This window comes from Betta splendens, chromosome 6 (assembly GCF_900634795.4).
Source record: "Betta splendens chromosome 6, fBetSpl5.4, whole genome shotgun sequence".
Lineage (NCBI taxonomy): Eukaryota > Metazoa > Chordata > Actinopteri > Anabantiformes > Osphronemidae > Betta > Betta splendens.
In genome coordinates, this window is record NC_040886.2 from 11,571,160 (window position 1) to 11,599,038 (window position 27,879).

General features: G+C 43.3%; 2 protein-coding genes across 2 annotated transcripts in view; one reads left to right on the forward strand and one right to left on the reverse strand.

Annotated features, from left to right (window-relative positions):
- Positions 1 to 27,879, forward strand: part of fkbp16 (FKBP prolyl isomerase 16) — a 43,726-nt gene that overhangs the window by 2,513 nt on the left and 13,334 nt on the right. The window contains exons 2-4 of the mRNA XM_029154879.3: positions 25,073 to 25,612; positions 25,761 to 25,930; positions 26,334 to 26,422. Coding sequence (XP_029010712.1) covers positions 25,174 to 25,612; positions 25,761 to 25,930; positions 26,334 to 26,422 — 698 coding nt within the window. The 5' untranslated portion in view covers positions 25,073 to 25,173. The remainder of the gene's footprint in view (positions 1 to 25,072; positions 25,613 to 25,760; positions 25,931 to 26,333; positions 26,423 to 27,879) is intronic.
- Positions 87 to 23,111, reverse strand: LOC114857937 (RNA polymerase II elongation factor ELL). Its single transcript, XM_029154878.3, has 12 exons — positions 22,974 to 23,111; positions 20,224 to 20,271; positions 10,729 to 10,856; positions 10,171 to 10,325; positions 7,824 to 8,065; positions 7,143 to 7,267; positions 5,826 to 5,940; positions 4,971 to 5,409; positions 4,417 to 4,480; positions 3,856 to 4,027; positions 3,710 to 3,754; positions 87 to 3,292 (listed from the first exon to the last, which is right to left on the reverse strand). Exons 1-12 carry the CDS (start codon positions 23,109 to 23,111, stop codon positions 3,182 to 3,184), a joined length of 1,782 nt encoding a protein of 593 aa, XP_029010711.1. The 3' UTR covers positions 87 to 3,181.

The window sequence follows — 27,879 nt, forward strand, 5'->3', positions numbered from 1 at the left end:
TACAAACTCTTGAAATGTTGAGCCGTACACGTGATTCAGATCAGAAACAGAAACACTGCCCTCGTGTGGAATGATTGCACCATATCCACTGCATTGAAAGAGATTTATTTCTCAATTATACGCTGACAACATTACAAGTTTTTTCTTTGTAAGCTTGTCTCATGAGGAGAAGGACATCATGATAAAACATCCACCATCAGAAAATGCAAAAAATATATTCACTTCCCTTTCACTGTACTGTGAGCTTTGACAAGAAAAGAATAAACAGATTGTTGGGTTGAATTCCACTAAAGGAACAGATGCATATAAAGCAATAAATAAAGACATTTGTTCTTCCACATAGATCAGTTAAAGTCATTTAAAACTGATGACATGTTTGAGTTCACATTTAAATTAACTTTCTTTTTCCAGTATCAAGTTACCAATTAAGTGCCCCTGTAAGAATTATTTTATAACAATTTCCTTAAAAACAGAAATCAGGACAAACCCCAGTTGGTCTTTTGAATATACAAATCTGCAAACAGATACAATTAGATGAAAATCCTGCTCTTGATTTATATTCTCATGTTAGTCCCAGTACACATAATATATTTTACAAGGCATTTGATACCAGTGTAACTGGAAAATGTTGAAGAAAGCACTTTGAACTGTGGAAACAGTCTGTGAAACAGTGTGGAATTACTGCTGGCCCATGTTTTCTTGTCAAATACCAGGATGCAGAGTGTCTCTGCTTTCTCAATGAAAGGCACATTGAGTAGTTGGCTCCTGCAACAGTAAAAACATCACAGCTAGCACTTGAGAAGACACTTTCATCAGGGGTCTGGTTACCCGATGGCTATCTTCATTCACTCGATGATCAGTCTGAGTTTGCTTGATTATAGTTGACCTGTATTATTTGGTGAAAAAGTTTAACTAGTTCTGTTAATTACTTTCGGGTTCTCTTGGCCATTTTTATCTTGCCATTAATGAAAGAAACACTTTAGTTTCCACAGTGTCTGCTTTGATGAAGTACCTGGTACCAGAACTAAATGCAGGTGCTTTCAGTAATATTGACATATCATTAACTCAAGATGATTTAATTAGCATAGCACCTCTACTAAGCTTGTCAAAAAGCACATAGACAAAGGGGTAAAAAAACAGTAAGAGGTCTGGTCCTGAAAACAGATCTAAGCAGTCACTAATGATGCAAAATGAAAATCTGTCTGTAGATGGAGCAAAGCATTATAAATCCAGTTTTAGAGCTTTGATAATTTTTAATGTCAAAAGTGGTAAATGCCATCTGGGCGTACAGTTTTCTTTCCAATAGTCAGTGCTAATAAATATTACTGCCTTGAAAATGTTCATATGTGCCAAGACAAAGTACGTGTTGCTAGTTCATCCTTCAAACGTCCCAGAACCCCGACTGGAGAGTGTACATTTATCTGCAAAGATGTGGAATTTGTAACAGTGAAAACTGTAAAGCTCTCCTTTTGACAGTGGTGCTCGATAAAATTGGTCAGTGAACTGTACAGTTCATGATTATCTGACAGATCATGATACAACAAATGAAGCTAAAATAAAAAATACTTAAAGACATGCACAAAGAAAAAAAAACGTATTGAACAACTGTTGCACCACAAATACAGAGTAACTGAACTTTCCCTTCAAACTAAAAGACTATAACAGAAGTGTGCAGGGTAAATATCTCACAACAGGAGTATGACGATCTTGGAAATGCTCTGACATACATGTTAAGGCAAACTTCCTTTTCCCAACATTAAGACAACAGTGAGTACAGCTAATATGATGAATATGTGATGTCACTGGCACGGATCTTTATCTCCTATTATTTCCTAGGCCACTGCTAACTGAAGTGTGTGGAACAGGTTCAGTGTATCTCCAAAACGTCCAAAACAAGCTCCACAGCAGCCCCTACAGGTAGACATGTGCCTTGCAGCCAAACAAACCACCGGTTTAAACCAGTTGACTGGACACACAGTGCCACCTTCCCTTGGCGTACATATGGGGAAAAAACCCATTACAGTCCAGTATGTCAAAGGCATCTCTATCACATTCAGCAGAGACATAACATCAAAATGTGACACTCACTGAGGTGCCTAATTGTTTAATTGAACTTCAGAAAATCTGTGGACTAGCGTTATTACAAGAATATAATCTGTAACCTTTTAAAACTGCACATAAAGCCCAAAGCAACTTGTACTCCTTCATTTATAGTGTAAATACTGTATTTCAGTAAACCTGTAGGCATTAGACTTGATGTACTACTTGATAGTGTATTTTCGTGACACGCTGGAAAGGCAGGTTGTGGTACTGGAGGCTACATGTGGGTGAATCGGATGCTAAATGTGCACAAGCACTACTTTAAAACCTGCATTAATATATTGCAAGGAGTGGTTTTGTGGCATTTCAACATTTCTTAGAAATGAAACAGGACACTGGCAGATAAAATGTTTAGGATCAAGGCCTAAAGGAACAATCTCAACCAGAGATTCTAGGTGAGTAGCTCATTTAGCAACAGCTTTACTTCATTTCAGTGAAATACCGATATACTAGTCCTTTAGAAATACAGGCTGTGCGGGACATGCATTTTGACAGTTGGCTTGTGATATGAAAGAGAAGAGAAAACACCTTATTCCTGTCACGTGATCCTAGAATTGTAGCTACTAAAGGAGGCGCCAAGTCCACATATGACTTTTTGTTAGCATATAAGCAAAACCCTCTTCATGTTAAATATATAAACTTAAGTAGTATTTGTTTCCCCCTCGAGTGATTGTACCATCAATTTAATACTTTTTATAAATCCAAGCTTTTTAGTTCTGACAAGCTGAAGTACAGAAAAGCGCAGTTAGGCAGGAATGATCACATCTGTTTTGCATTTCAGGAAAGTGAATTTGGCTTTGACTCTGTCATTTGACTATTTTACAGAAGAACCAAGTCCAACTATTACAGCGACGATACTAATAGGTGGAAACCATTGTGTTAAAGAGCCACGTTTGATCATGAGTCGATGGTCTCAACACATTTGAAAAAGGACCTTGCTCCTTGATTCCATTAACACTCTGAGGAGTAGTAAAGTGAATAGTGTCTCAGCGACTCAAGGACCCAGCTGGACAGTCTGGGGGTCCATTAGTAGCCTTTTGGTCCAGTCTTATTACACCCTGTTGAGGGCAGCAGCCCGTTACTAGGACAGCTCCTGTGCTCGGTCATAATCTGAGATCAGGCCTTTGATATGCGACAGTTTCTCATGGAGGTACTCGCATCGCTTCTTCTCTTCCCGATATCCAGGAAACTTCTGAAAGAGAGAGGGGTGCCAGTCAGCATTCAGTGCTACGCATTAAAATCCAGTGTGATGGGTCTAATGCAGGAACCATTTTTGCATTATCGTCTCCCCTTTGGTTTATAATCGATTCATATTCTAGTGTAAGTGGTTCCATCTTTATATATGTTTTGATCTGATGAATGCCACCTTGTCCATGAGTAGCTAATAATCTTTGAGATTCATTTGGCGTAATGTCCACACACACAGATACTGTATGAGGCAACTCTGCCAAAAAACAGGTTGTCTAACTATTGTTTTGATAAAAGGATTATGCACTATTACAGGTATAAAGGCTACACAGGGCTGCTTGTTCCTACATGGGGCCCAGAGCCCAGTGCTTTATATATATATTATTATAAAAACAAAAAAAAAATACAAAATAATCCTTACTTTCTTATACTTTCGGTACTTCTGTAGTATTTGGTCCTCCATAATCTAAGAAGAAAAAACAAAACAAAAGGTGTTAGGAATCTGCTTTCTGTCTGCTGCTTTGCTAGAAATAGAGCAGTCATAGACGCTCCTAGTCCAGACACTACCTTGTATTCTTGTGTTCCTGGCGAGAGTGTGTTGATCTTTGAGCCCAACTGAACAAACATCTCTGTGATAGCCCCGATCCGATCATGAAGAGTTCTGTATTCATCGTATTCGGCACAGAAGTCGTCCTTGTACTTTTGACGCTGCTCCAGTGCTGTTATGGCGCTGTATTTTCTGAAAACAGAAAAATAAAAGCACTTATTGAAGAGCAGAACTGACCTTTAGGAAGCCAAGTAGTTTCCCTAATCATTCCAGTAGATGGCACTGGAGAATGGTGGAGTGAAAATCTTGACACGTCACTGATTTAACAATGTGATGTGTAGACCAGATGCATAAATCTAGCAAGGCATTTATTTTGTATTGAAGTATAAAGCTTTGAGACAGTGTTCTTGTTTTATTTTCATCATTCATGCTTAAAACCTAGTAGGTTTCTTGCCACAACAACAGTTTAGACTATGAAACTCTGAACTCCTGTGACAAATGGGCTCCACATCTTACAGTATGTGAACACTATGGTGTTGTGACAGTTATTTCAGTTTGTCAGTGCCCGTCAGTGGTCTTACATTAAATAATCCGGCTTCTCCTCCACAGAGGTTCTGTTGACAGGTGTTTTCTCTCCTTCGTGGTCTGTACGTAGGAAAAACAAGCACATTCACACATTAAAAAAAGGTCAAAGCAATCGGGCAATGGTAATGCGATAATGCCCTCATCATATAAAGGCTGATGGAAACATTTATCACAGCCCTCGATAAGAGATCTGATCCAAGGCGAGTTGTGACGTCAGCAGCCCCAAGTAGGAGGCAGTGCCGCCTGCTGATTCGCTCGACCGCAGGTCACCCAGCTGTTCCACAGTCAATCATCAACAAACTAAAGCGCAGAGTGGAAGTTACAGTCCTAACCACACTCTCCACTTCTCAAGTGAGAATATATGAACTGGCCTTTGTTGGCTTCCAGCAGCAGCTATAACTCAGCTCTGAGGATTTACTCTTATTTGCTATATAAAAGCTAATATTCTTCACGGCCTCAGCCAGTAATATAAAACAGATTTATGACCACATGATAGAATACATGACATAACATTTAAGAGAGAACATTTTTATATCTTTATTGGTATTACCTTTGAGATTTTCCTGGTTCTGCTTGAGGTCTGGGCTGGTCTCTATCCATTCTGGCTTTAGACGCTCTCGCTCCTTGTCTTTGTGCTTTTTGGACCTCTTCTTTTTATGCTGACCATTGGCAAACTGCTGGTCAATGTGTGGGGGCTTGGGGCTGGGAGCAGTAGGAGCTGGTGCCGTTCTCTCCGGTTTGGGGATAGTGGATGGCACGCTGAGTTTGTGCGGCGAGTACACACCATTTAGGCTCCCTTGGAGATGATTGTTGGGTTTGTCAAACTCTATTTTGATCTGTGCACTGGGGTTTCCATGACTGGAGGAGTTATAAGCACCATTGGCGGTGTAGTCTCCGTGAGAGGGAGATACCAGAGACGAGCACTGGTCTAATAGTCTTTGTTTTTTGGGTGTCTGACAGTTGGATGAGTCTGAGGGTAGTGGGCGTTTCTAGAGGATTGAAAAGAATACACATATTGATAAAGTTCATGGTTTGTATAGATACCTTTTAACTTGCCTGTGTCATATTATGGGCATAAATATTGTCTAAAGAAGAAGTAGGTCGACCATTAGCATTCATTACAAGGTCACTTTGGGAAATATGCATGGCCACTTTTTTGCTCAAAGTTGAAAAGAAGACAAACATTATCCTCATGTCATGTCAGCTCCTTATTTAACCCAAATGACATGAGAGGATAAATCTTCTCACCTCATTCAGGCCAAAAGTGCAACAAGTGAAGCTCAAATGTCTTCCTTTGCTTTCAATTAAGCCTCAATTTAACTTCAGAGAGATTTGCAGACATAATATCTATTCTTAGACGTATAAGAAGAAAAAGAAAATATAATTGTCCAAAGTGAATAAATACCACAGAGAGATTCTTGGCAGGGCTGAGCTGTGAAGGAGAGTCCCCAGGAGTTTTGTGGAATGCATGGCTGGACTGGGGACTCTTCAGCTGGCTACTGTGGAGTGGCTGAAGTTTCCTGAAGGAAGATTAAGAACACAGTACCTTCAGTTGGACAGCAACTGTGAGGTAAATGGCCTGTAAAGCTAAACAGGAAGAGGCAGTATGTGGGTCATAAAGCCCATAAAGCCAGCCGGCAGAATTGTGAACAAGTGGAAGAGTGATTGTCATTTATTATCCCAAATCTAGAGAAGATGCAGGGAGCAACTTTTCCACGGAAGCCGTGATCACTGACATACAGTAACTGTGAATCTTTGTCATTTAATCAAAGCTTTCTGCACGTGTCTGCGGTATGTTTTTGTTTTGTGTCACTGGAGATACAATCTACAGGAGGCAGCCACCAAGGCTGAACACAGTCCAGTGAGCAGAACAATAGCTGCAGATTTGACTTCAGTAGGACCAAACCCCCTTCTCGGTTAATCTGCTTCCTACAGCTCCTTCCTCAAACAGATGCCAGTACAAAAAAGACCCCCCCACACCCCCGACAAAGTGGATTCATCATATGGTTAGTCTGAGTAGACCTCAGTACTCTTCAAAACCAACAGCAGATAGAATGGTTTGACTACAGAGAACACACTCCCTCAACTGCATAATGAGGAAAGACGCCTGCAGTATTTACAGGCTATCAGTTTTATCATGCTTGGCATATGATTTGATGAGTACAATTGTAAGCTTTTTACACTTCGCAGGGGTGGTGAACAGAGGGGGTTGTGCAACCAGCCAACAGGACTTGCACTTTTTCCAAAACACTCGCGAAGCACATGGCCGGCATGTTTACTGGCAGGCAGACGAAGCGTACGAGGGGAGGACGCCTCACCCTGAAAAGCTCAGAACCCCTCCACGCTAATGTCATTTGGCAACACAGTGCAGAGAATATTTCCCTCAGCTTTGATGTGTCCATTAGGAGATTCATCAGTGCAGAGATGTAGTCGTTTAGAAGCTCCCCTTTCAGCGTGATCACAGCACACTTCCACATTAATTCAGAGTCCTCTTTCTATTAATGCCAGCACTGTCAAAACACATCCATGCCTTAGTCTTTTCTACATTATCTGCCCAAACGGGTCTCAGAAAGTCTGACAATTTGGGAAATTTCTTTCTTGCCAAGGGTTAGATGAAATAGATTGATACCAGTCTTTGTCTGCATTGGTTAAACCAAACCATTTAGTCATACATTTGCTATACACTGAATGGACCAAAACCTAGTCTTCGATTTCTATTCACCTGATTAGGAGCCTGTGGACGAGTTGCTTTTCCTCCTCCAGATATCCAGGCCAGTCTCTCTGGACGTGTCTGTAGAGCTCATCCTTCAGAGAGTAGCTCTGGTCTTTAGGGTTTAGTTTACCAACCTGAAACCACACAACACTCTGTGTTAATAAACCAGAAACTCCAGTCAACCGCAGGGAAAGTGTCGAGCTAAGATCATAAAAGCACCTGCCTAGAACCACGTCCCCCGTGACTAAATATAAGAGGGTTTGATTTGTGACTGATACAAATGGAAACAACCGCGTTCAAGTCTTGAAATTAGTCGGATCCCCGTGGCACCGTGCTCCTCTAATGTCAAAAAACAATCTTCTCCTCCAAAGATAATTAAAGCACAGCCCTAATTACGGCTACCAGCAGCAGCACGAGCTCCACGTGCCGCTTTCAGTGGGACACTCAGATGCTGTGAACACAGGATGTATTCTTAAAATAAGCCCACTGACATCAGCTTTTAGAAGGCTTTCATTAGTACTGTAGCAAGCTGGGGACTAATTCTTGTTTCAGTCCTTAGCATGATATCAAGTGACAGTGAAAGCAGCTAAATTTGTATTAGTCTTAATGTCTTTGGTATTTTCAAAGTCATGTATGCTTTTAAGTACTTCATGAGATGACATGCGACAGGCGAAGTGCCAGATGTCTCACCTCATCAAGTACCGAGGTCAGGTCAGCCTTGTCCCTTGGACTGGCTCGCTCCCTCTCCAACCACAGTAGCAGCTCAGGTTTCCTGTAGGGCTTCAAGGCCAAAAGATGAATGATGCGATCCCTCAAGGGCCGGTGTGCCACGACGCTGGGAACCAAGCTCCTCTTGTTGCTGGGGGAGTGCTTGTTGTTGCTGTCAGAGCCTGATACCGGACCCTGCTTCCTTTGGACCTTCACACACTTACCTAAGATCAAACAAAGCAGTCTTTACATGACTTGTGGGGGACATGGGTAAACTTCTTCAGGTGAGTGAAGTGAGTGAGTCACAGTGTTATCACAGAAGCTGTCTTGGAATCAGCGTACAGCCCCTACCCTACACAAAAGTAAAGAGCAAAGTGATAACAACTTTCCTGATAAGGCATACTGTATACTGTACATACGCTCACTGCATCCTGCATATAACGTTACTAATCCAGTCCCCAGGCTTGTTACTCTAATACTGAAAGACAGGCCTACATATGAGACAACCTAATGCATTTTATCTTCATTTTATCTCTCAGTTGCCAGGCAATCTGCTTTATGCAACAAATGCAGCACTGTATGTGCAGCATTCTCTGCTCTGTCTGCTCACTCCCAGGGGCAATGCTGGTATGATTGGGAAACAGTGAAACAGGGTGACAACAGGGTTCTTCCAGCACAGGGACACCACTTCTTCCTGCTGCAGCAGTAATTCATTTGGACCTGTGCAGGTAGTGGTTATAGACACTTGTGGACTGTAATCTCATTAGAACTTTAAGCCATACCTCGGAGGTAGCTCTGTGTCACTAATGACGCTTTCACAGGGACAACATACAGAAGAAGACAGGTTACACAAGCACAGGGCATTTTACAGAAACACCAAACTGTAAAAGTAGTTCTAGATTTTTGTTTTTTGTTTAATTAAGTTTAATCTACTTTGCAACATGCAACATTCTTGCTTCTACAGTAGCTGCCTTGAAAGGGCTGATTAAGATGCAGGCAAATATCCTTCCTGTAGTGAAACAACCTGTACTGCCACATTTCAAACAAGCAGCAACGTGAAGCACTGTTAGACAGTAATGCATTAAAGCAGCTTAAATTACATTTAACAAATGGCTAACTAAAGATAAGCTGTTAGCAGTATTGTATCACAAAGGACAAACTAATTGTGATCAAAAGGATTTTAATAAGTCTTTTTTAGTATTTTAACAGATAGTGTGGACGCGTTCAGCCCCTCTCGTCCACTGAATGTCTCTGAACTTTGAATGAATTCTGCAAATTCTTCAACCTTGCAACCTACAATTGTGATGTATATGGACATGAGTATATCATTACTGTACCATAAAAAGACACTCTGTCACCACAGAACAACTGTAGGCTCTCCACTGGATATAGCACATACTGTGATTCATAAACCCATTATTTCAATGTCTGGTGGGAGGTTTACAGCATGCAGTGTTCATCTCAGGGAGATGGTCCATTCAACCCAGAGCTCTCATGTCTTTTTCCAGCATTTACAGCATTCGTATTTACATTCATTTATCCCATATGTTTAGTAAAGGCCGCTTAGAAACTATTTCTGCAGCAAAGTATGGTGTTTATTAGGCAGGAGCGGCTTTCAAACAGCTGGCTATAGCAGCAATTATCCTGCACATTATGCTGCTGTTTGTTGGTCTACACAGCGTGTATTCATAAAATATAATTTACACAAGCATTTAGACTCACGTGGGACATCTAAATGGGATGAAGCCTCACAGACAGATCACTTTTAAGGATGCAACGATTTTAGCAAGACCACTCAAACCGTGGCTCAGCCCAGTAAGAGGTCTGTGTATAAAAAGCTTTTACAACATGACATCTGGCATAAACGATTAGTCCAGGTAAAGTCCTCTCTTCTTTAGATCATATTTAGAAATATTCTATCTAATTAAAACAAATTAAATTCCAGTCAGCGCAATTACAGTTTAGGCATAACTTCCGCATGGGACTTATTAGTGCTTTGGCTAAATCAATCACGTAAATGTTGCTGGCAGGCAGGCTGGCAGAGCGCCTAAGCAATCTGGTCAAAATAAAGGGAAATTACAAGAACGAGAGGCAGCCCTCTTGCATGAATAATTGCAATGCAGCACTTTGATCAATTAAGTGATAACTTCAATGCCATATGGCAATTATCTTCAGGATGACATGGTGAGAAGGAATGGTTTAGAAGCTTTCTGGCAACATAAAAACTCTCCAGTTATCTGTCCTTGATCCCTACGTGCTCCAAGGCTGCCACGTAAACTGAGGCTGGAAGATACAGCGGAACAGATACGGCTATTAGGCAAAGGCTTACTTGGCCCTGGCTTGATCTCAATTGCTGAGCGGCTCCAGATGTCCTTCTCCACCTGAGACATGCGCTCGCGGGTCGTCTGATACGAGTCGTCTGTAGCACAGACTGTGATCTTGTCCTGGATGCTGCCCTGTCCCTCCAGGTGATCCCTGCCCTCCCTGTGTGGAGAAGAAAAAAAGAAGAGAAGCCTTAACATTTTACACAATTTCTGGTTTGGCTCAATTAATTCTCTCCGTCTGGTCTGACACAAGCATTACTGGCTGCGGCTTGTGGCTCGTGTTTGGATTTTTTAATTCAGTTTTTATATTTTCAAGCAGTGTTTTATAACAAGTGTGCAGTTGTGAATGCTAAAAGACTTCAGTGGAAATGCGGCAGCTGTAATGTAACCCTTTAACCACTCATTTGACCCTGCATGGCTACACACAGTACCTCTCTGTGCACAATTATTACTGGTCACACGTTTGAGAGCGGTTGTGGCATGACGGCCTTGCTGTCTGACACTAAATTTACTTCAGAATGTGTTTGTGGCAGACTCTGGAAAGAGTTATTTGTGCCGCTTACCCCGAGACATATTGGTGAATGCAGTCAAAGCTGGACTGAGGCTTGTCTTTGCTGTCACTGGATAGGTAGAAAGAGAAGACTCTAAATCCATCAGGAGATTCAGGCGATGGTGCTGGGATCTTTATGTACTATTAAAGACAAACAGACAATATGAAATTACACAGATGCTTTTTTTAAATATATTTAAACAGTCATGTTGAATTTGAACCAGCTAGAACACTAACATGCAGAGTGCTAGCATTGTTAAATTAGGTGGGCTGTTATGTATAAAGCAAGTTTTATCTTTCCCAGATGTAGTCCAGTCTGATTCAGTGTCATCTCAAAGTGGAGCAACATTTTAAAGTAAATCAACATGAGCAATTTCTTTCTACTGAAACTGATTAAAGCATTCTTGTCTTGCTTAGGTTTTATTTTATTTCTTTTTTATAAATGTGGTCTGAATATTTTGTGCTTTAGCTAATCACATAGACTGTGTGATACCTCCCAGGTCAGAGAAGTTTGACCTGTCACAGGAAGCACCTGTCTGATACATAAACCATACAAACAAATAGAAAGCTGTACAGTGGATGGCTTTGGCACAAACTACCCTCAGCTACACACACACCAGCAGGGTGATGTCTACCTCTGTCAGAAACCTGTTATATAAAATGGCCTACAAACCTACTTCCTCTAGGACAGTTCAACGCACAAAGTCATTAATCAACAGGTAAAATGTCCTTTAAAACACATTTGGCTGCAGCTCTCTTCCACGAGTTCCAGCCTGAAAACCAGTTTCCTTTTGTTGATGTCCTAGATTCAACAGAACCTTGGTGATTATCATTCGTCCTTAATACATATAAATACGTGCTCACTGATGTGCAGTACTTAAAGTGAGATTGTTGCAACAGCTCAGATTCTTCGCTGCAACAGACCTGTTGGTACCAGATCAGGCTAAAGCACAGAGGAGCTTTTTTTAAGTGCTGGTCCGAAGGCAAACAAATGTCGAGTCGGTTGGAGTTGAAGCTGCCTCTTTAGTTATCAGTCCTAAGTGATTGATTATAAGCTGACTGCCTGAGAACACAGTGCCCCTGGCAGATGTGGCAGGCAGGACTATAGCTGTCACAAATGCCCAGTCATGCAGCAAAGCCATAAGCAGTTTTTTTCCCAGCCCAGAGCCAATGAGCGTCTCCTCTCCCCCGCACCCCTCCTCCTCCTGCTAAAGCCCAACGCATGCCATTCACCCTACCCCCATCAGCCTCCAGCCTCCCTGCATGTGCATAAGCCCACCCATGTCAAAACAAAACGCAGCGCAGCCCACGGATGCTCCCAACACACAGCTGATCATTAATTCTGACCTATTTACGTCTGACCATTCACACAGAGTGGTGGAGCCGAGTCTCGCGTATGTCTGTTTTGAGGCTAATTAGGAACAATCAACCAAAAAGACGTCAAAGTGAGCAGAGACGAGAGGCAAACCTCAGGACCTATTATTCCAAGGTAGTAAAGCAGCCTTGACCAAAACCAGAAGCAACAAGTCTCTAACTGGGTTTACTAATGTGGAGGCAGGCAGAGGAACCACACTTGAATTTCAGTTATGAATCTGAATCCTGGAAAACCAAAGCCAGCGCTCAGATGAGTCCGCGTTTGTACATTTAGCATTGCAATAGTGCCACCATGTCCCCTCTTTCAGCCAATGGCAACAGTGCATTAGATCTGCCTGTCAGGCTCATCCATGCCACTGTGCACACTTCACATTCAGATTCTAATCAATGTCACTCAGGTCAGACTGTTCAGAGGTCAGCAGCATTTTATTCACAGCTTCCTTCTCGAGCTTCATAACCATATGTCATTTAACCCATTAGTTCTCAGTTCCTGCCTCTGAAAAGACAACCTGGCTTTGTAATCACAGACTCAACCATGGACGAGCAGCATAGAAACATGAGCTGCTGAACTTGAATGTTGGAGCAATAGTTTTACCTATAGCGCAGGAGGATTATTTAAAGCAGAACAACTTTTCACTTCTCTCCACACGTCAACATAAAAAGAAAATTCAACAACTTCGCTGCAGTCAGAATACCCAGAAATTGAAACACTACCGTTGCTGCACCACACACTATAATCATCACAGCCAGTTTATGCAAAGCGGCCTGTTTCATCATCATCGTCATCATCATCATCCCACCCAGACTGATGAAATCAACTCCAAGTTTGGGGTTTAATCAGTGTCACTACTTGTGTCAACAGGTTTGTGATCCCGGAGCTGCTGTCACTCAAGTAGTACGTATAGATTTACATAGAGAGGCATGGTCTGATCCCCAAAGGGGTCTGAAGAAGCCTCACATTCCTACAGGTCACACGCAGGGAGGGCAGTTTAATATCAAGCTGGTAGTTTAGACCCTATGTAAACAGTAATTGCTGTAATATGTATTCCAACCATTTAAATGACTGTTGACTGTACATATGAGTGAAATGATAATGAGTCAGAAAGAGTTCACACTGTGCAGTTCGCAAAGTATGTTCAGAAACAGGTTTTAGTACAATATGGCTCCAGTTCTCCCAGGCCACGCACTGGTGAGCTTCCTACATTCTCTGGTTACCTTCAGCAAACTGCATGCGTTTCTATGAACGCGGCTACTTTGTTTCATCTGTTAAATACCAAGATCAAGATATACTATTGTCTCGTTAGTGCGTGTGTGTCTTGGGTTTAAGACAGATTTATTGCTCACATTCAAGTGATGCTCCCAAACCACAGACAGACAGATGGTGTTTTGTCATGTCTGATAATCCGATGCACAAAATTAGACTCATCTTGTGATATGAGAGTTTTGGGTGTTGCTACTGAACTCTCGAAACTTCACTACTTTTGATATGTGTCGTGTTGTTTCTTCTGTGCGCTGCATTTATAATGATGGACAGACTTTCTATGCATTCGTCACTTTTTGTACGGGGGACAGAACCCATTCAACTGCTTATGCTCCATAGTATTCTAATTATGATTGTGTAAGTGCTTTTAATCGGACTGGTAATTAATCTGAGGAAAGCTTAACAAGGCATTATCATCATCAGCGTGCTATTAGCATGTGTCACTTTAATAAAATCAAGCCGAGTCATAAAAAAAATACGGTAATGATTCTTATTATCGCGATGTAACGCTTTAGCCGTTGGCCGTTTACCAGCCAAATGGCACCAGAACGGTGATCCGCACCGTGTCGGGCCGGCACCCCACGGAGCGCAGAGGCCGGTGCAATAACTGCCTCTGTGGCCTGGCTCCAGCCACATCTGCTACTCCAGGCCCCGCGTGTTTGGAGATGTCACATACTTTCAAGCTGCTGTAAGGTGTGAACTGGACTGGAACAGAAAATCTTGGCAGGGGGCTCAGCGGTTGAACAATGACAAAGGCCACCGATGGCAGTGTCCTTGTAAAACATCATCGTTCGCACCACGAGCACGGCTAATCTGCTCACCTTTTGATATTACTGTCCCTAGCGCTGCTATTTGGTGAGGAAGGAACAAATTTAAGACATCTACTTTCTCCTCCAGTCCTTTCTGCGAGCCAAACATCTGCAGAGAAAGATGAGAGGAACAGCTCTCTCTGTGTCTTTCTTTCTTTCATGCTGAACACCAAAGCAAGAAGGCAAGCTTCCCAGATCTGGTATTTGGCAGCGCTGAGATGGGAGCAGGCGCCTGGATATGTGATTTACTCTGAAGTCTTTGCCTCCTGCCCCTGTCTGTACTGACACTAGTTACCATTGTCTTCTCATCGGAGCCTACTCAGCCATAGCTGCTCTGTGAGTTGCCTGTCTTTTGTTCTAGCTTCTTCCCCCACAAAGCTGAGTGCAATGGCCTGTCGGGTCGCCTGGATTATTCATGAACAGCGGGGACGTGTGGCTGTGTGTTGTTGGGGGGTAAAGGGAGGGATTCTGATTCTGTGTGTGTATGTGCGTGTGTGTGTGTGCGTGTGTGTGTGTGTGTGTGTGTGTGTGTGTGTGTGTGTGTGTGTGTGTGTGTGTGTGTGGAGGGGAAGGGAGGGGGTTGGTGGTGGCTCACAGTGGAGCCAGTGCACGAGGGATGGTCCTAAATAGTCTTCCTTTAGGAATGCACAACTCATGGGGGGGGGGGGTGTATTTGTTCACATGTTGGTGTAAATTTGAGCTCATATATCACATAATGGACCTCTGAGTCACAGGCCTTGACTGAAACGTTTGAGTGTCAGCCCGCTCTCAGTGTCACGCAGGGTGCACTGATGCTGACGATTTAATTTCGCCGTCTTGGAGCCGTACACTTTGCTCCACACCGTGACTCACTTTTCCAAAACAGACTGCGTGACATTCTGTCTCACTGTCTACGGCTTCCAGCGAGTCTGCATGGATATGGTGGTTCCTGTGCGAAGGCTCTATTCATTGAGGGGGGTTGGTAGAGACAGGAAAGGCAGGAGGAGGGAGGGGGGGTGGTACTGACTGTGGAGTGGGGACATGGGGATGGGCAAGTGTCGAGCATCCCCCAAGCTACTGCCTGTTATGCCAAGCAGAATCAGCCTTTTTCCAAGAAGCTGCGGCTAATCTGTCAACCTCAACAAACACCGTCTCCCCATCCCCGACGCCCCTGCTCCTCCTTCCTGTAGGTGCCTTCCTCTTCGTGCACAGAGGGACAGAGACGACGCGTGAAGCCTGCAGTTGCGTTGCATGGCTGTTGCTGTGTCTGCAGCTGAACTGTTTGAACCCAAGCTGCGCCCGCATACACAAGAAGCGATTGTACGCAGTAAGCTGGGTTTCTCTGACTGACTTGAGTTACACGGTGACAGTTCTTTGTAAGTTAGGAAATTCCCTTTTTGTTTCCCGTGTTGACTCCTACTGTAGCTGGAGCAGCCTGACAAAACCACCTGGTACAAACCTTTGTCTGTAAAGAAGCCATTTTTACCTTAATTTCTTTTGTGTCTTAATTGAATAGTAATTCTATGCTATATAAGTAATATAGTGCGGATACGTGTTTTAATTCCTCCCTGTTCAACAGCTCTTCACTTTTCAGCTCCTGTGTCTTTAAGGCCCCCCCTTACTTCAATCCCACTCTGTTCCTATTGGCCAATTTGTGGAAGTCTTCCTGTGGGATCAAACATGCCCAGATGGAAAATTATCTTAAATTCTCTTATATACTGGAAATACTGGTTAAACATTGTTCTGTGTCTGTTTGCTGGTCTGTATTTACTGTAGAAGTAAATAATTTTTGTAAAAAAATTTTTATGGCTCAAAACTCACAGTTAACCTTTAAACTACTATGTAGCATTAAAAAAAGACCAGAACTGTGTGTGTTTATAGATTGATGTAGTATGTACAGTACAGTATGTATATGTATACATGGAGAGAAGTGATAAGTAGAACATATCCACGTCATAATTAGCACGTTTATTAAAAAGATTTGTATGTGCAATAGTAACCTTTGTGTTATTGAGGATACGTAAAGACTGTTTTTCTGCAGTTTGTATTTTTTACTACTAAACTAATAAGGATGACATAGGTCTGGCAAATCTGTCTTTCTCTTGGTTAAACAATGGTTTTGTGATTTTTGATTTTAAGCTTTTGGATTTAATCTTTTAACACTACCATACACACACAGACAAAAAACTTGTGTTTACTTGCTGTGTTTGTGTTGCTCATATCCTGTTGTGCTGCATTTACAGATGCAAGAAAAAAATGTTAACCATAAGCCTCCAACACTGATATTTTATCAAATACTTCCTTACTGTCACCTTTGTGCTATTTTTAGAGTCACAAATGACTCTTTACATTTAGATTATTAGTTAATAATATATGTTTTGAAAAGAAATGAGGTTTAATTATTTACAAGACTTTTCTGTGTGTTTTGCAGAGTATACAGTATGTGGGTACATAATGCAGCTGCAGACTGCTCTGGGAGCACATTAATACACTGCTGTCATCCTGTTTGGACGCAAACCTCCAAGGGGTTGTCAGGGATCTCTATGTAAACTAGATGTGTTTAGCAGCGTAAGAGCTGCACACTGACATGCTTTGCGCCCTGTAATTAGCAGTAAACTGGGTCATACATCAGACTTTGCCCAGTTCAATAATTCTGGTCCTGACACAACGTAACGGGCTCCACTGGCTGTTTTTTCTTTTTGTCATCAGTCAACAATGTCATGCATCCATTGCATTTCATTGTGGGCCAGCATTGTTTTTTTTCCCATTTTAGTCCTGTATCTTTTATTATGTCATTAAGTTAACTGGCAAAAATCTATATATTTTTTTCAGATGGTGTTATCGTTGTTAGCAGTTACACCTGTAGTCAGAACTCTTCCGATTGGTAGCTGTTTTTTGGTCACGCTGCCTATTCAGTTTGCGTCACAGCACTTTTGCGGCCTTTATAAAATACTCGGCCACAGTCACAGTCACTATGGCTTTCCTGGAAATGCCCTGTTTAAAGCTAGAAGTCGCAGTAATGATAGAGAGCTAACTGAAGTCAAAGCTTCATCAACTGTAGATCTCATGAGGCTTGTTCCTAAAATATACTGTATGATCTAAAAATCCTAGGGCCAACTGCCTCTGTGTAAACACAGACTTTGCCTCGCTTAACACATCTGGATGAATAGAGCGGCGTGTGCCCTTTCAGAAACACGTGGGACAACTCTCCCTCTCGCTGCTATGCCACAGGGAGGGGACGACTCAAACCGCATTCCTGTTATTGTTATTCTAATTAGCTTCCAGAAAAAAAGAAAAAAAAAGATGCGCGCTTTCACACACACACACACACACACATACACACACACTTGCACAGTACAAAACCTTATTTGCAGTGCGAGCAGGAGGCGAGGCAAAGCAGCGCAGTAGTGGGGGGTTCGAGTCGGAGCAGCCATGTGTGAGATAGAGGCCCTGATGTCTCTCAAGGATTCAGCCAAGGCATGGGGTGAAATGGCACAATAATCAGGAGAGCGGGGCGGGAGGCAGCCCGAGGGAAGCTCAGCCTTCACACACAGTCGTCGCGAGAATATGTCGGCGAGCACCTCCACGCTCCCCTCATCCCAACGCCGCTGCATTTACGCGACAGCTGTGCACATGAGTACAGACAGCCATAAACAAAAACAATTTCTCGGGCAACTGCAGCGCAAAGGTTTTATGAACTGAGGAGGAAATGAAGCCGATGTCACGCCTGACACTTGGAGCGCTCACATATAAGGCCCACCTCCACCGCGGCAACAATCCATTCACATGTGCATTCAGCAGGACAAAATAATATTCAAACACCTAATGTTATGCAACAACTGTGCCTTGTAACAGCAAAAGTGCAAGAGGAAGAATCAACAAGTAGCAGTACTGTATGTGAAGTATGTGCCTTCAAAGAACAAACGGTGGCGCAGGTACCTGAATAATACATCCTGCTAACGCCCGGATCCAGCGAATGAGAACTCGCTAAAGTTTCATTTCGCGTTAAATGGACACACATCGTGCCAACCAGCAGCCGGCATTTCCAGCCCTGAAGGAACATAGCGCTAGAATGTGAAATTCCAGGCCATGGGAACCGAGAGCGGCTCTGAATATGCTCCTTAATCCCAGCTGATGATTTCAAAGTAATCCAGAATTTAATTTCTTTTTAGCTGTGAGCTTGAATGTGAAAAAGAGCGTCTCTCTACTTCTCTTATTACTTTATAGTTGCATCAGTATCCACTTTTTTTTTTTTTACAAATTTTCCTTCACTGCTGCAGTCGCTAGTCATTCGTCAAACCAATTCAGTGACTCTCCTCCAGCAGCATCCACTTCTAATTTGATTATATCCTGTTTAGAAGCTGGAGCATAGCTGAATTAAAATGCTGAATTTTTTTTTTTTTTTACTAATTTGTGAGTTTTGCTTCAACCTTGAACATCGCTTGTACTGGACTCTGAGAGCTCCTCTCTGTCGTCGCATGATTACAGGATCGGCGGACAATTTACAACAGCAGAGCTAAATGCTGCAGGGTCAGACAGAAAGGCAGCTGAAAACCTCAGCGTGCTATTTCTCGCAAGGAGCCGTGGCCCCTGATACCGCTGAGCCCTGGAGCGGCGCCAGCACAGTGAATTTGGAGAATTCCTCTGGTTCTTGTGGCACTGGAAGTGCCCCTTTTTGTAAGATCAGAAAAAGAGGCGGCCGCGGCGGCGTCTGCGATCGAACGCCACAGCTGGTGCCTGTCCACTGACGCGGACCTCGCGTGAGCTACGCGTGACCTCTTGAACCTGGTGCCGAGGGATGAGCTCCACGCCGCTCGCCCCCCATGCAGCGAAGGAGCGGTAGCTGGAAAAGCTCCGCGTGTAACGCTTTAACCTGGAGACACACAAACTGGTTATGCTCTCGGTCCGCTGGGTGCCAGACTGCCATGTTCCCTAACATCCTCCCCCAACTAACGGCTTAATCTGGCCTCCCCCACCGCCAATAGTTGCAGCTCCCTCATTAATGCCCAATCGTCCAGCTCAGGGACTGTTGTCAGAGGGGGAGGGAGCTCAGGCTTGAATTCTGCAAAGCAATTTGAATATGTAATATGTTAGCTGAGATATAATCACTAAATCCTGTTCAGTGATTAAAGCACTCTTAAATTGCACTCACTTAACATTGCTTCATAGGAAGGCTCTTTTATAAGCAGCTTAATCTGTGGTTCCTTGTTGCCTCTCTGTGTTTACGCAAATAATTTTGCATGTTTTCCTGGAGAATGTTTTTCCAGCTAATGCATCTTTCTTGTGTTTCGAATCTTTCATGTCTGCACAAAGACAACAGGCCCGGAGACGTGAGGGTTCCCTAGGGTTTCCCGGCTCCCTCACCTCCTCCCCCTCCATGAACAAAGCTTCCCCAGTTGTGAGCCTGACCCAGTAAGCTGGCGAGCAGCCTGGGGGTAGAGCGTACCCTATCTCAGGGCCTGCAGGGTCCATGCGAGCGCACAGGACCAGCATTTGTGTACAGAGCAAAGTCACTTTCGTCAATGCAATCGGCTCTTGTGGGGATTAGAACAGCTCTTTTTAGACGGTTCTGATTGTGCGGTAAGTGTGCAGTAGCCTAGCGAGCAAGCCCGGGGAGGGTTTAATAGTGGCCCAGCTAATCTGAGCAGACACAGGCATCTTTCTTTACAGCTGTTTCGCAGGAATGCCCTCTTCCCTACAGTGCAAGTGTTTTAACAGATTATGTACTTCATCTCTGTCCATATATATATATATCCAGTCCAGGATTTCTCCACACAACATAGTATAAGTCAGCAAATTAATGACACTTGTCCCTCGGGATATGGGCCCCGGTGCATTAACAACAGCCATCTGATCCATGCGGATCACTGTGCATTACGCTTTTGACTTTAAATAACAAGTGACAGTAAATCACCGGGGCCTTTTGTAAAGTCACTGGGCCGACCTCTTTGTGAATGCATCAAATGCTAAGAATAAAATAAGATGTACAGACAAACTGTCACAAGTCTGGTCCACAGCGAATCTGAGCTAATTAGATTAGATTTCAATTTCGGAGCTAAAAAGGAGAGTGTGCACAACATCTTACCCCCTGGCTCCCCTTGAAGCAGATCGCTGGCTGATTTGATAGTGACGCCTGAGGAGAGAGAGAGAAAAATGGAGATGCTGGTCAAAAATCATGCCCACGTCAAATCAAATGACAGCTCATACATTATGAGGGAAAACGTGTGAAGAGATGTCTCTGGGAGTCCGATTTGTTGGATTTGGTTTGATTTGAACTTTCATAATTAATGGTCGACACTTTGCCATAGTTGTGATTTCCCGTCAGACTTTGTCCTGGTGAATTACTGTCATAGTTCTGTGTCACTGATGTCTGCAGTTCAAGGGTTTCTGCTCTTAATCTGGGGAGGAATGTGGTGATTAATCAGCCTATAGTCTAAAGAAACGTGGCTCTCGTCAGCTTCCTGTGTGTGTGTGTGTGTGTGTGCGTGTGTGTGCGTGTGTGTGCGTGTGTGTATGTGTGTGTATGTGTGTGTGCGTGTGTGTGCGTGTGTGTGCGCGTGTGCGCGTGTGTGCGTGCGTGCGTGCGTGTGTTTCAGTGAAAGCAATTCAGCCAAACCTATAGAGAAATGAGGCTTAATCTAGTTCCTAGCCGTGACTCCCAACAGTGTTCCTGGCTTAAACCTGTGAATGTCATAGGTTTTCTTCTTTCAAATAAAGAAATATTAAAACATATTATGTTTCTACCTTTAAGCCAACATGAATCTATTAATGTATCTATGAAGCACAGCTGTGATTGTGGCTGACAGCGCTCCCCATGTATTATTAATAGTTTAGGGAATGTCTTCCCTATCAAGAACAGTTGTTGTGAATTTCATAATATGTTAGTGTGTAATATTTATTATTCCATTTAATATTAAAGCACACAGTGTTTGTTACATGTTACAAACATGGCCACGGGGCAAAAGGTTCGAGTTTGGCTGGACTCGTTTCAACAGGGTTAATCAAAAACATTATTAAGTGGTAATTTAAAATGTAACACTAATTATTATTTTTGCATATTCAGTATAGCTGCCTGCATAATCATACTCTGTTTGATTATAAACTTGTTTATAGCTTCAAACATAGGAAGTAATTAGAAGAAAGAAGTGAGAAACCCACAAGTGATTTTGTTGGGTTGACAGGAAACATTACAAGGTACAAAATAAACGACAACTGAGGGAGAGAAGAGATTTTTTTCCAAACTGGTGACTAAAATATTGTTATTAATGACATAATGAAAAGATTTCAGTCACAGCTGGAACTAAGTTAAATTCATAAATCCCTTTGTTACAATACATAAACCTCTTAATGTTAATGTTGCCTTATTAGAATGACTGAATGGGCCATTGACAAAAATCCTCTGTAATTATCAGGTCATTGTAGTTAATTTTAGGGCAAAATGTCTCCAGTGCCGATGCCTCACGTGTAATGACTGGAAAATTCAACTGTTGAAGACGTTAACGTAGCCCTCTGTTAGTGTATGTTTCATTTATCGGAGTCTTACGCACTTGTGACTGGCATTTATTTCAGTAATTTCTGAGATTTAAAGCAAATAGTCCTTCAAAGCATTTAGTGAACGCTTTCACAAGCCCCGTCTTAAACAGCACCAAGAAAATCACCAGTGAATTATGTCTAACAGCAGAACTCTCAAGTTGAGTCTCCGAAAGGCGCACAATGGGAGATCAGCGGTGTAAAACGCTGCTTCCTCTTCCTCCAGTCGTCTTTGACTGGAGGACTCTAGCAGTGACCTCTCCTGTTGCCTGCTCTGGCCTGGAGGAAGCTGTCAGGCTGTGTGAGATCTGGAGTTTGCTCCGTTTCACAGACCAATGGGCTCCGGACCTGGGCGGGCTTCCAGGCGTGTAAAGGGCAGAAAACAATAATACACACAAGGGCCGAGCAACAGCTTGCCGAGCCCAGAGCTGAGCCACCGACCTCCAGATGCAGATCTAGTTTTATTATGTTTCTAGGCTGTGGCGCACATGCAAATAGCCTGATTTGTTTTGACGGCTCAGGGAAAAATCTCAATGACGCTCCTGCTGCAGCTATAACTGAGACTAACTGTCTTATCAAGCACTGCTCTGGGAAAGACTATTTGGGTATAGACTATATTATCTCAGTCTAATTTAATGGACCATAAAAGCAATAAAACAGTCTCCTGATTCAGACGACTGCAATAATTCGCTTCGTAGCTTGTTCATTAATTTAGTTCCAAGAACGAAACGAACAGAAAAAAAACATTTTTTTAAACATTTGATGACTTATCATTATCTATGATTGGATAATCTACACATATATTAACACGCATTAAACTAAGAGGGAGCAGGACATTCACAATCCCCTCTGTCATAAGGGGACGTGCATACGTTTGTGTCTGTCGGGAGATTTCGCCTGTCTGAACGAGCAGACGTGTAAAATTCGAGACAGTGCGAGCTTCCCCTTGTTTCTGTCCAAAACAAATTTCACCCAGACTTTAACGGCAGAATTTAATGACGTCCCTTCACCCACCAGAGTCCGTTTCAGCGCCTGTTAAGATCGCACTAAATCAACTACAACCAGAATAATCCAGGACAGTCTGGGTTTCACCGCCACCAGCGCTTTTGTCAGGAGATCAGAGAAATTCGCAGCCTATTAAAGTATTTAACTTTACTTTTATCCTCCCAGTGGGAGGAAGAACCAGCGCAGTGTCCGACGACGGACCGCGAGCTCCAGTTCCCGAACTTAGGAGGCGATTGGGAAAAACAAAATATAGATGGAAAAACACACATGCCTGAAAGTTAAAGCCGATAATTGCGTTACCTTCAGGTTCTGGTAGGCTTCCAGGGTCCGGATGGCGGTGTCAGTGAGCTTGACGTGATACAGGCTCTGGTTCGGGGTGTTTTTGTTGATTTTGCCACAGGAGAGCCCATACCGATGCTCCTGTCTCAGCGCTGCCATTTCCACTACTGAGGGCTCTCGGTGTCATTCAGCCCGAAACGTCACGAAGGAGAGAGCGTGTGGGCGGAGCCAGCGCGCGCACAGATCCTTGACACAAACACACGCGCGCGCGCGCGCACCCCGCAGCTCAACGTAAGGAAAGTACTTTACTTTCGCTTTCCAGTACGCGGCGGCTTTCGGCCAATTTTCGAACCTTGGAGTTTCCAGGCAGTTTTTGTTTAGTCTTTGATCTGACGCGCCGTCTCCGAGTTACGCGCGTTCGGCTGGATTTGCAAAGAATGCACGCGCACCAGGAAGTATAAACAAAGCTGCACATGAATAGAGGAGCGTTCTCAGGTGGCAATGTCATAACAACTGCACAGTACAGATGGAAGGAAAGTGTAAAACGACACTAGTAATATCAGGAAAATGTATATATTGGCCAATTTCAGAATTTTAAAATTACTTCTGCATTGTTTAATCTGATGGTTCGCCAAAAAATACGGGCATCGTCAATAACAATCATTTTTCTGATGTTTACCTTCTTTACAATCTTTTTATACAATATTTAATAATACACTTACATGTTTTTATTAAAATAGTATTTACTAGTATGATTATTTAAATTATTACTGATCACATTTCAATGAAACGTATGAACAAATTAAAACAGGCTGCTTGAACTTTCGTTTCTCTGCTCTTTTATTTTTAAACCTATAGAAATCCAAGTTCACGCAATTCAATGTTTTCTGGTTAGAATATCAGGTGTAAATATAATTCCAGCTGCCATTCAGCATTCGCCACTGAGATGCAGCGGAATAAAATTTAGTCAAAGTAATATGGAAATTTCTTAATTATGTGTTAGAATGTGTGTCAGATCGGTGTTCAACAAAGTCTTTCTTGTGATGTTGATGGTCCCAATGCAGCTGTACACGTTTCTTCTGAATTGAACCTGTGACTGTGAAGACCTTGTCATGAAAGACAAATACTATATAGAAGATGATATATTTGGCCACTGTGATAAAACGTCTTTACTGCTGCAAATGACATTATTACACTTTATTTCCTACAGGTATACAGATACAGGTATACTGTCTAATTATAGTTTAATAACAGTATTGTGGCACTTTATTCATCTTTATCTCACTCCTTTATTGTTACAACACCCTCTGTGAATAAGAGTGTAATTAGGTAACAGATGTGGCTTCAGGCCAAACATTGTTATGCAGTGATTTATTATGAGGTAAATCTGAATTTCCCCTTTAAAAATCTAAACCTACACTGCGTCAGCAACAGTAGCAATAACAACATAGCAGTAGTTATATGTGTCATTGACAATGTTTATCTTAAAACATTATTTAAATAATTACTACCTGTTTTACCAGCTTTTGAGAATTAATGTGATTTTATTATAATAAATTATGCATCGGCTGCATGTCCTTCAGCAGATGTACAATCTGTAATCTGTAATTCATCTGACGCTCTCTCTTGACTGTTTTGTCACTTCTTAAGAAGTATAAATAAAAAGCTTGATGTAACTCCAAAGGCTGTGTCAGAACTGGTATCTTTCTCGTGGATCGCATTCATGGACGCTGCATTATGTGGCGCAACGTTGAAGTCATTAAGAAGCTTACAGACGTTCTGCTAGATTAGATTTTTCTCTTCTAATCCTGCAGATTACCGATCCACAAGCCTGCTGGCTCGAGTGCTTTATTGCGCTGCACAGTTTCTTTACATTGGTCATTTTTCGTTGCTGCCGCATCATCCTCGCTACATAAACTAATACGGGAGAGGGAGAAGCGTCGAGCGCATCGGAAATGTCGAAACTGCCCAGGTGCTGGCGGGACGAAGCTTTAAACTAAACTCCTACGAAGGCAGGATTTAGCCATGCTTCCGGAGTTGGATTTAATGACACGCCGCATGGATTGGATGGATACTTTTTGTAAATATTGCGTCACAGACATATTATTTTGCTTTTCCAGGGTGTAGGCTGCAGAAGTCAGGCCAGACAGACCTCTAACTTGCACCTAAGTGGAACATTTGCTCAGTAAGGAGGATCATCCTGTTTTAGAGGCTGTTGCAGATGGTGTCCGTCGCTGTCTGTCGTGAAATGGAAACAGAGCCATGTTGTGAGGAGCATGAAGACCCTGCAGTGGAGCCTACAGAGCCTGCGGTATGCGAGGCCATTTCTGAGCTTTCTGACAGGTGCAATCACACAGAGCTGCCCTGTGGACCCGCTGAGGAAGGTGACGAGCTGCAAAGGAAAGGGCAGGATGAAACGCAGCGCTGCGCCGGAGAGAGCAGCAGCGCCGAGATAAAGAGCCCAAAGCAACAAGAGCCAAGGAGACTGAAAAAAACCAACAGCTGGAAGATGGTACGGTTTCAAGACCCATCAGCAGAGGATAATGTGTTGGAAAGGGACATGTCAGCCGAGAGTCTCTTTCCAGATCACCCCATAGAGGAGTGGACCTCGTCCACGTTTGAGGAGCTGTTCATGGCAGAAGACTGGCAGGACATCACAGGTGAGGACAGAGCACATTTAGGTCAGTAGATTTTAAGTTTGGACGTGACAGTTGAAGGAAAGTGACGGAGCTCCAGCGCACGTTGATCAGCAACATGCACATTAACCTCGCTTCCTCCGACGTGACCTTCTCCTCCTCCCTCACGCAGAAGACAGGCTGCTGAGGAAGCTCGTGCTCGAGCCCGGGGCCCCGCAGGCCACGCGACCCGCCTGGGGCCAGGAAGTGACCGTGAAGATGCAGTGTGTCCTGGACGACCGCACTGTGGTGGAGAAGGACTGCAAGCTTGTGTTTGTGATCGGAGAGGGGGACGTAACCCAGGTGCTTCTCAGACAACGTGTGTACATGTACTGTGCAGATAGAAACAGCAGGATGACCCCTTATATAAAGCACAAAGTGTAGGTGATGCTGGTCAGAATATTAATTCAACATCAAGGTAGGTCGTAAAACACATTATTGAAACATAAAACTGTAAATAAAAATTCATTGCAGCCAATATACTGTAAGCATGACATTCATGTCCAGTGTGCAGGGACCTGTAAGGTTTTACAGCTATACATCCAGTAATTGTGTGCCAATGGAGATGGTGTAGCTGAAAAGCTGCGTGACGTGCTCTCCGTATGCAAAGAATACATTCATTTAAGGAAAGTCCGCTAAAATGCGTAGGGGAAGCCATGCCTGAGTGCCCGTTGAGTAATGATGCTGTGCCCTTTGACACCTGCAGGCCCTGGAGGAGTGCGTCCTGTCGATGCAGAGGGGCGAGATCACGTTACTGCTGGCAGATTCTCAGTACGCGTACGGACTTCTGGGAAGGTAAGAGATGAATGCAGGCGCCGTCGCTTGACAGCGAACGCGTAAATTACAGCTCACGCTGATGCAGAAACACAAAACCTGGCCGGGTGCATTCGCTCCATCCGAGTCTAATCCCAGCGCCGGAGTCACGGCCTATTGTACCTGTTGCTGTGAGGGCGGCCTGGTTATCCAGGGGTAGCGGGGTTAATGAACCATAAACAGGAGCAGATGGCTCCGTCCTGACACCATTCAGAGTCGGCCTATCGGCGCTGCGCTCGTAACCCTCTAACCTATGGGAGGACAGCGCTTGCATTACGGCCCGTGGCTTAGGTTTATAACCTTTACACCATTAAAGAGCTAGGGTAAACACAGGAGACTGGTGTGTCGCCGCTCAAAACCTATTGTTTTAATATTTACCTCAGATAACCAGAGCACGTGACAATGAGGCATTAATGCAACGCGGTGATTTATTGAAATGATGTTTAAAATACATGCTTTTATGATCACAATGTTTTTAAAACTATGACAGATATAATGTCATTTTGTTCAGTGTTTATGTGCTTCACACCCATTAATGAAAATGTGATTCATCCGAACATTGTTATTGTTGAGATAAAGTTAAAATGTGAACAGTTTCCAGCGCGTGCTCCTTTCTGCCTCCGTCTCCTCAATGCACTGCGTGTGAGGTCCTGTTTGCATTAAGGAACTCTGCGAGGGGGGGGATGATGAAACATGGGCTTTGAGAGACGTCTGAGAGGAGACTCTGAGGTCTAGAGTCTCGCCCTCGGTCGCTAAAAGCGGGTGGGGAGTCAGCTAATGATTGTTGTGGTGCAGCTGATTAGGGCTGTGTCGCCGTGGGGTAAATTTAGTCCGGTTTTGAATGAGATTCACTCAGATTGTTCATTGCTCTATATATAATTTTACCCCTAGTGACGATAATACATTCTGTAAATTATGATTACTATAATATTTTCATACTTGTATAAAACCTAAAAAATACATTACATAAAAAAAAAATATTTAGGCTTATACGTGACAAAAACAAGCCAGCAGTGACAGACATCATGGTTCAAAGTGGATTTGACAGGCTCAGCGTGTCGGAGCCATAAAAAGACAATGCCAGCGAGGGAGAATGTCATTAGCCTCGCTCTGTTTTCTGACAGATGCATTGATTGAACTCTGTCAGTCGCCCGCTGCAAGCAGCGGCACTAAGAGCAGTCCAGTTATTTATCAGAGCTGTGTTTAAAGCCGCCCGGACAGGACGCTTGCGCAGCTCGGCGTGCGCTGGCTGGAGGATCTGACGCGATCAGGGCCGTAAATCCAGAACAAGGTGAACGTGAGGGAGGTGAAATCAGCGTGCCTCACCGATTACAAGCCACCGGCACCTCGGGACTAAATTGGCCGTAAGAAACAAGGACATTTTTCCCATGTGACTTTAAAGCACGTGTGAGAAAGGACCTCATCGTGCTTGACTTTAC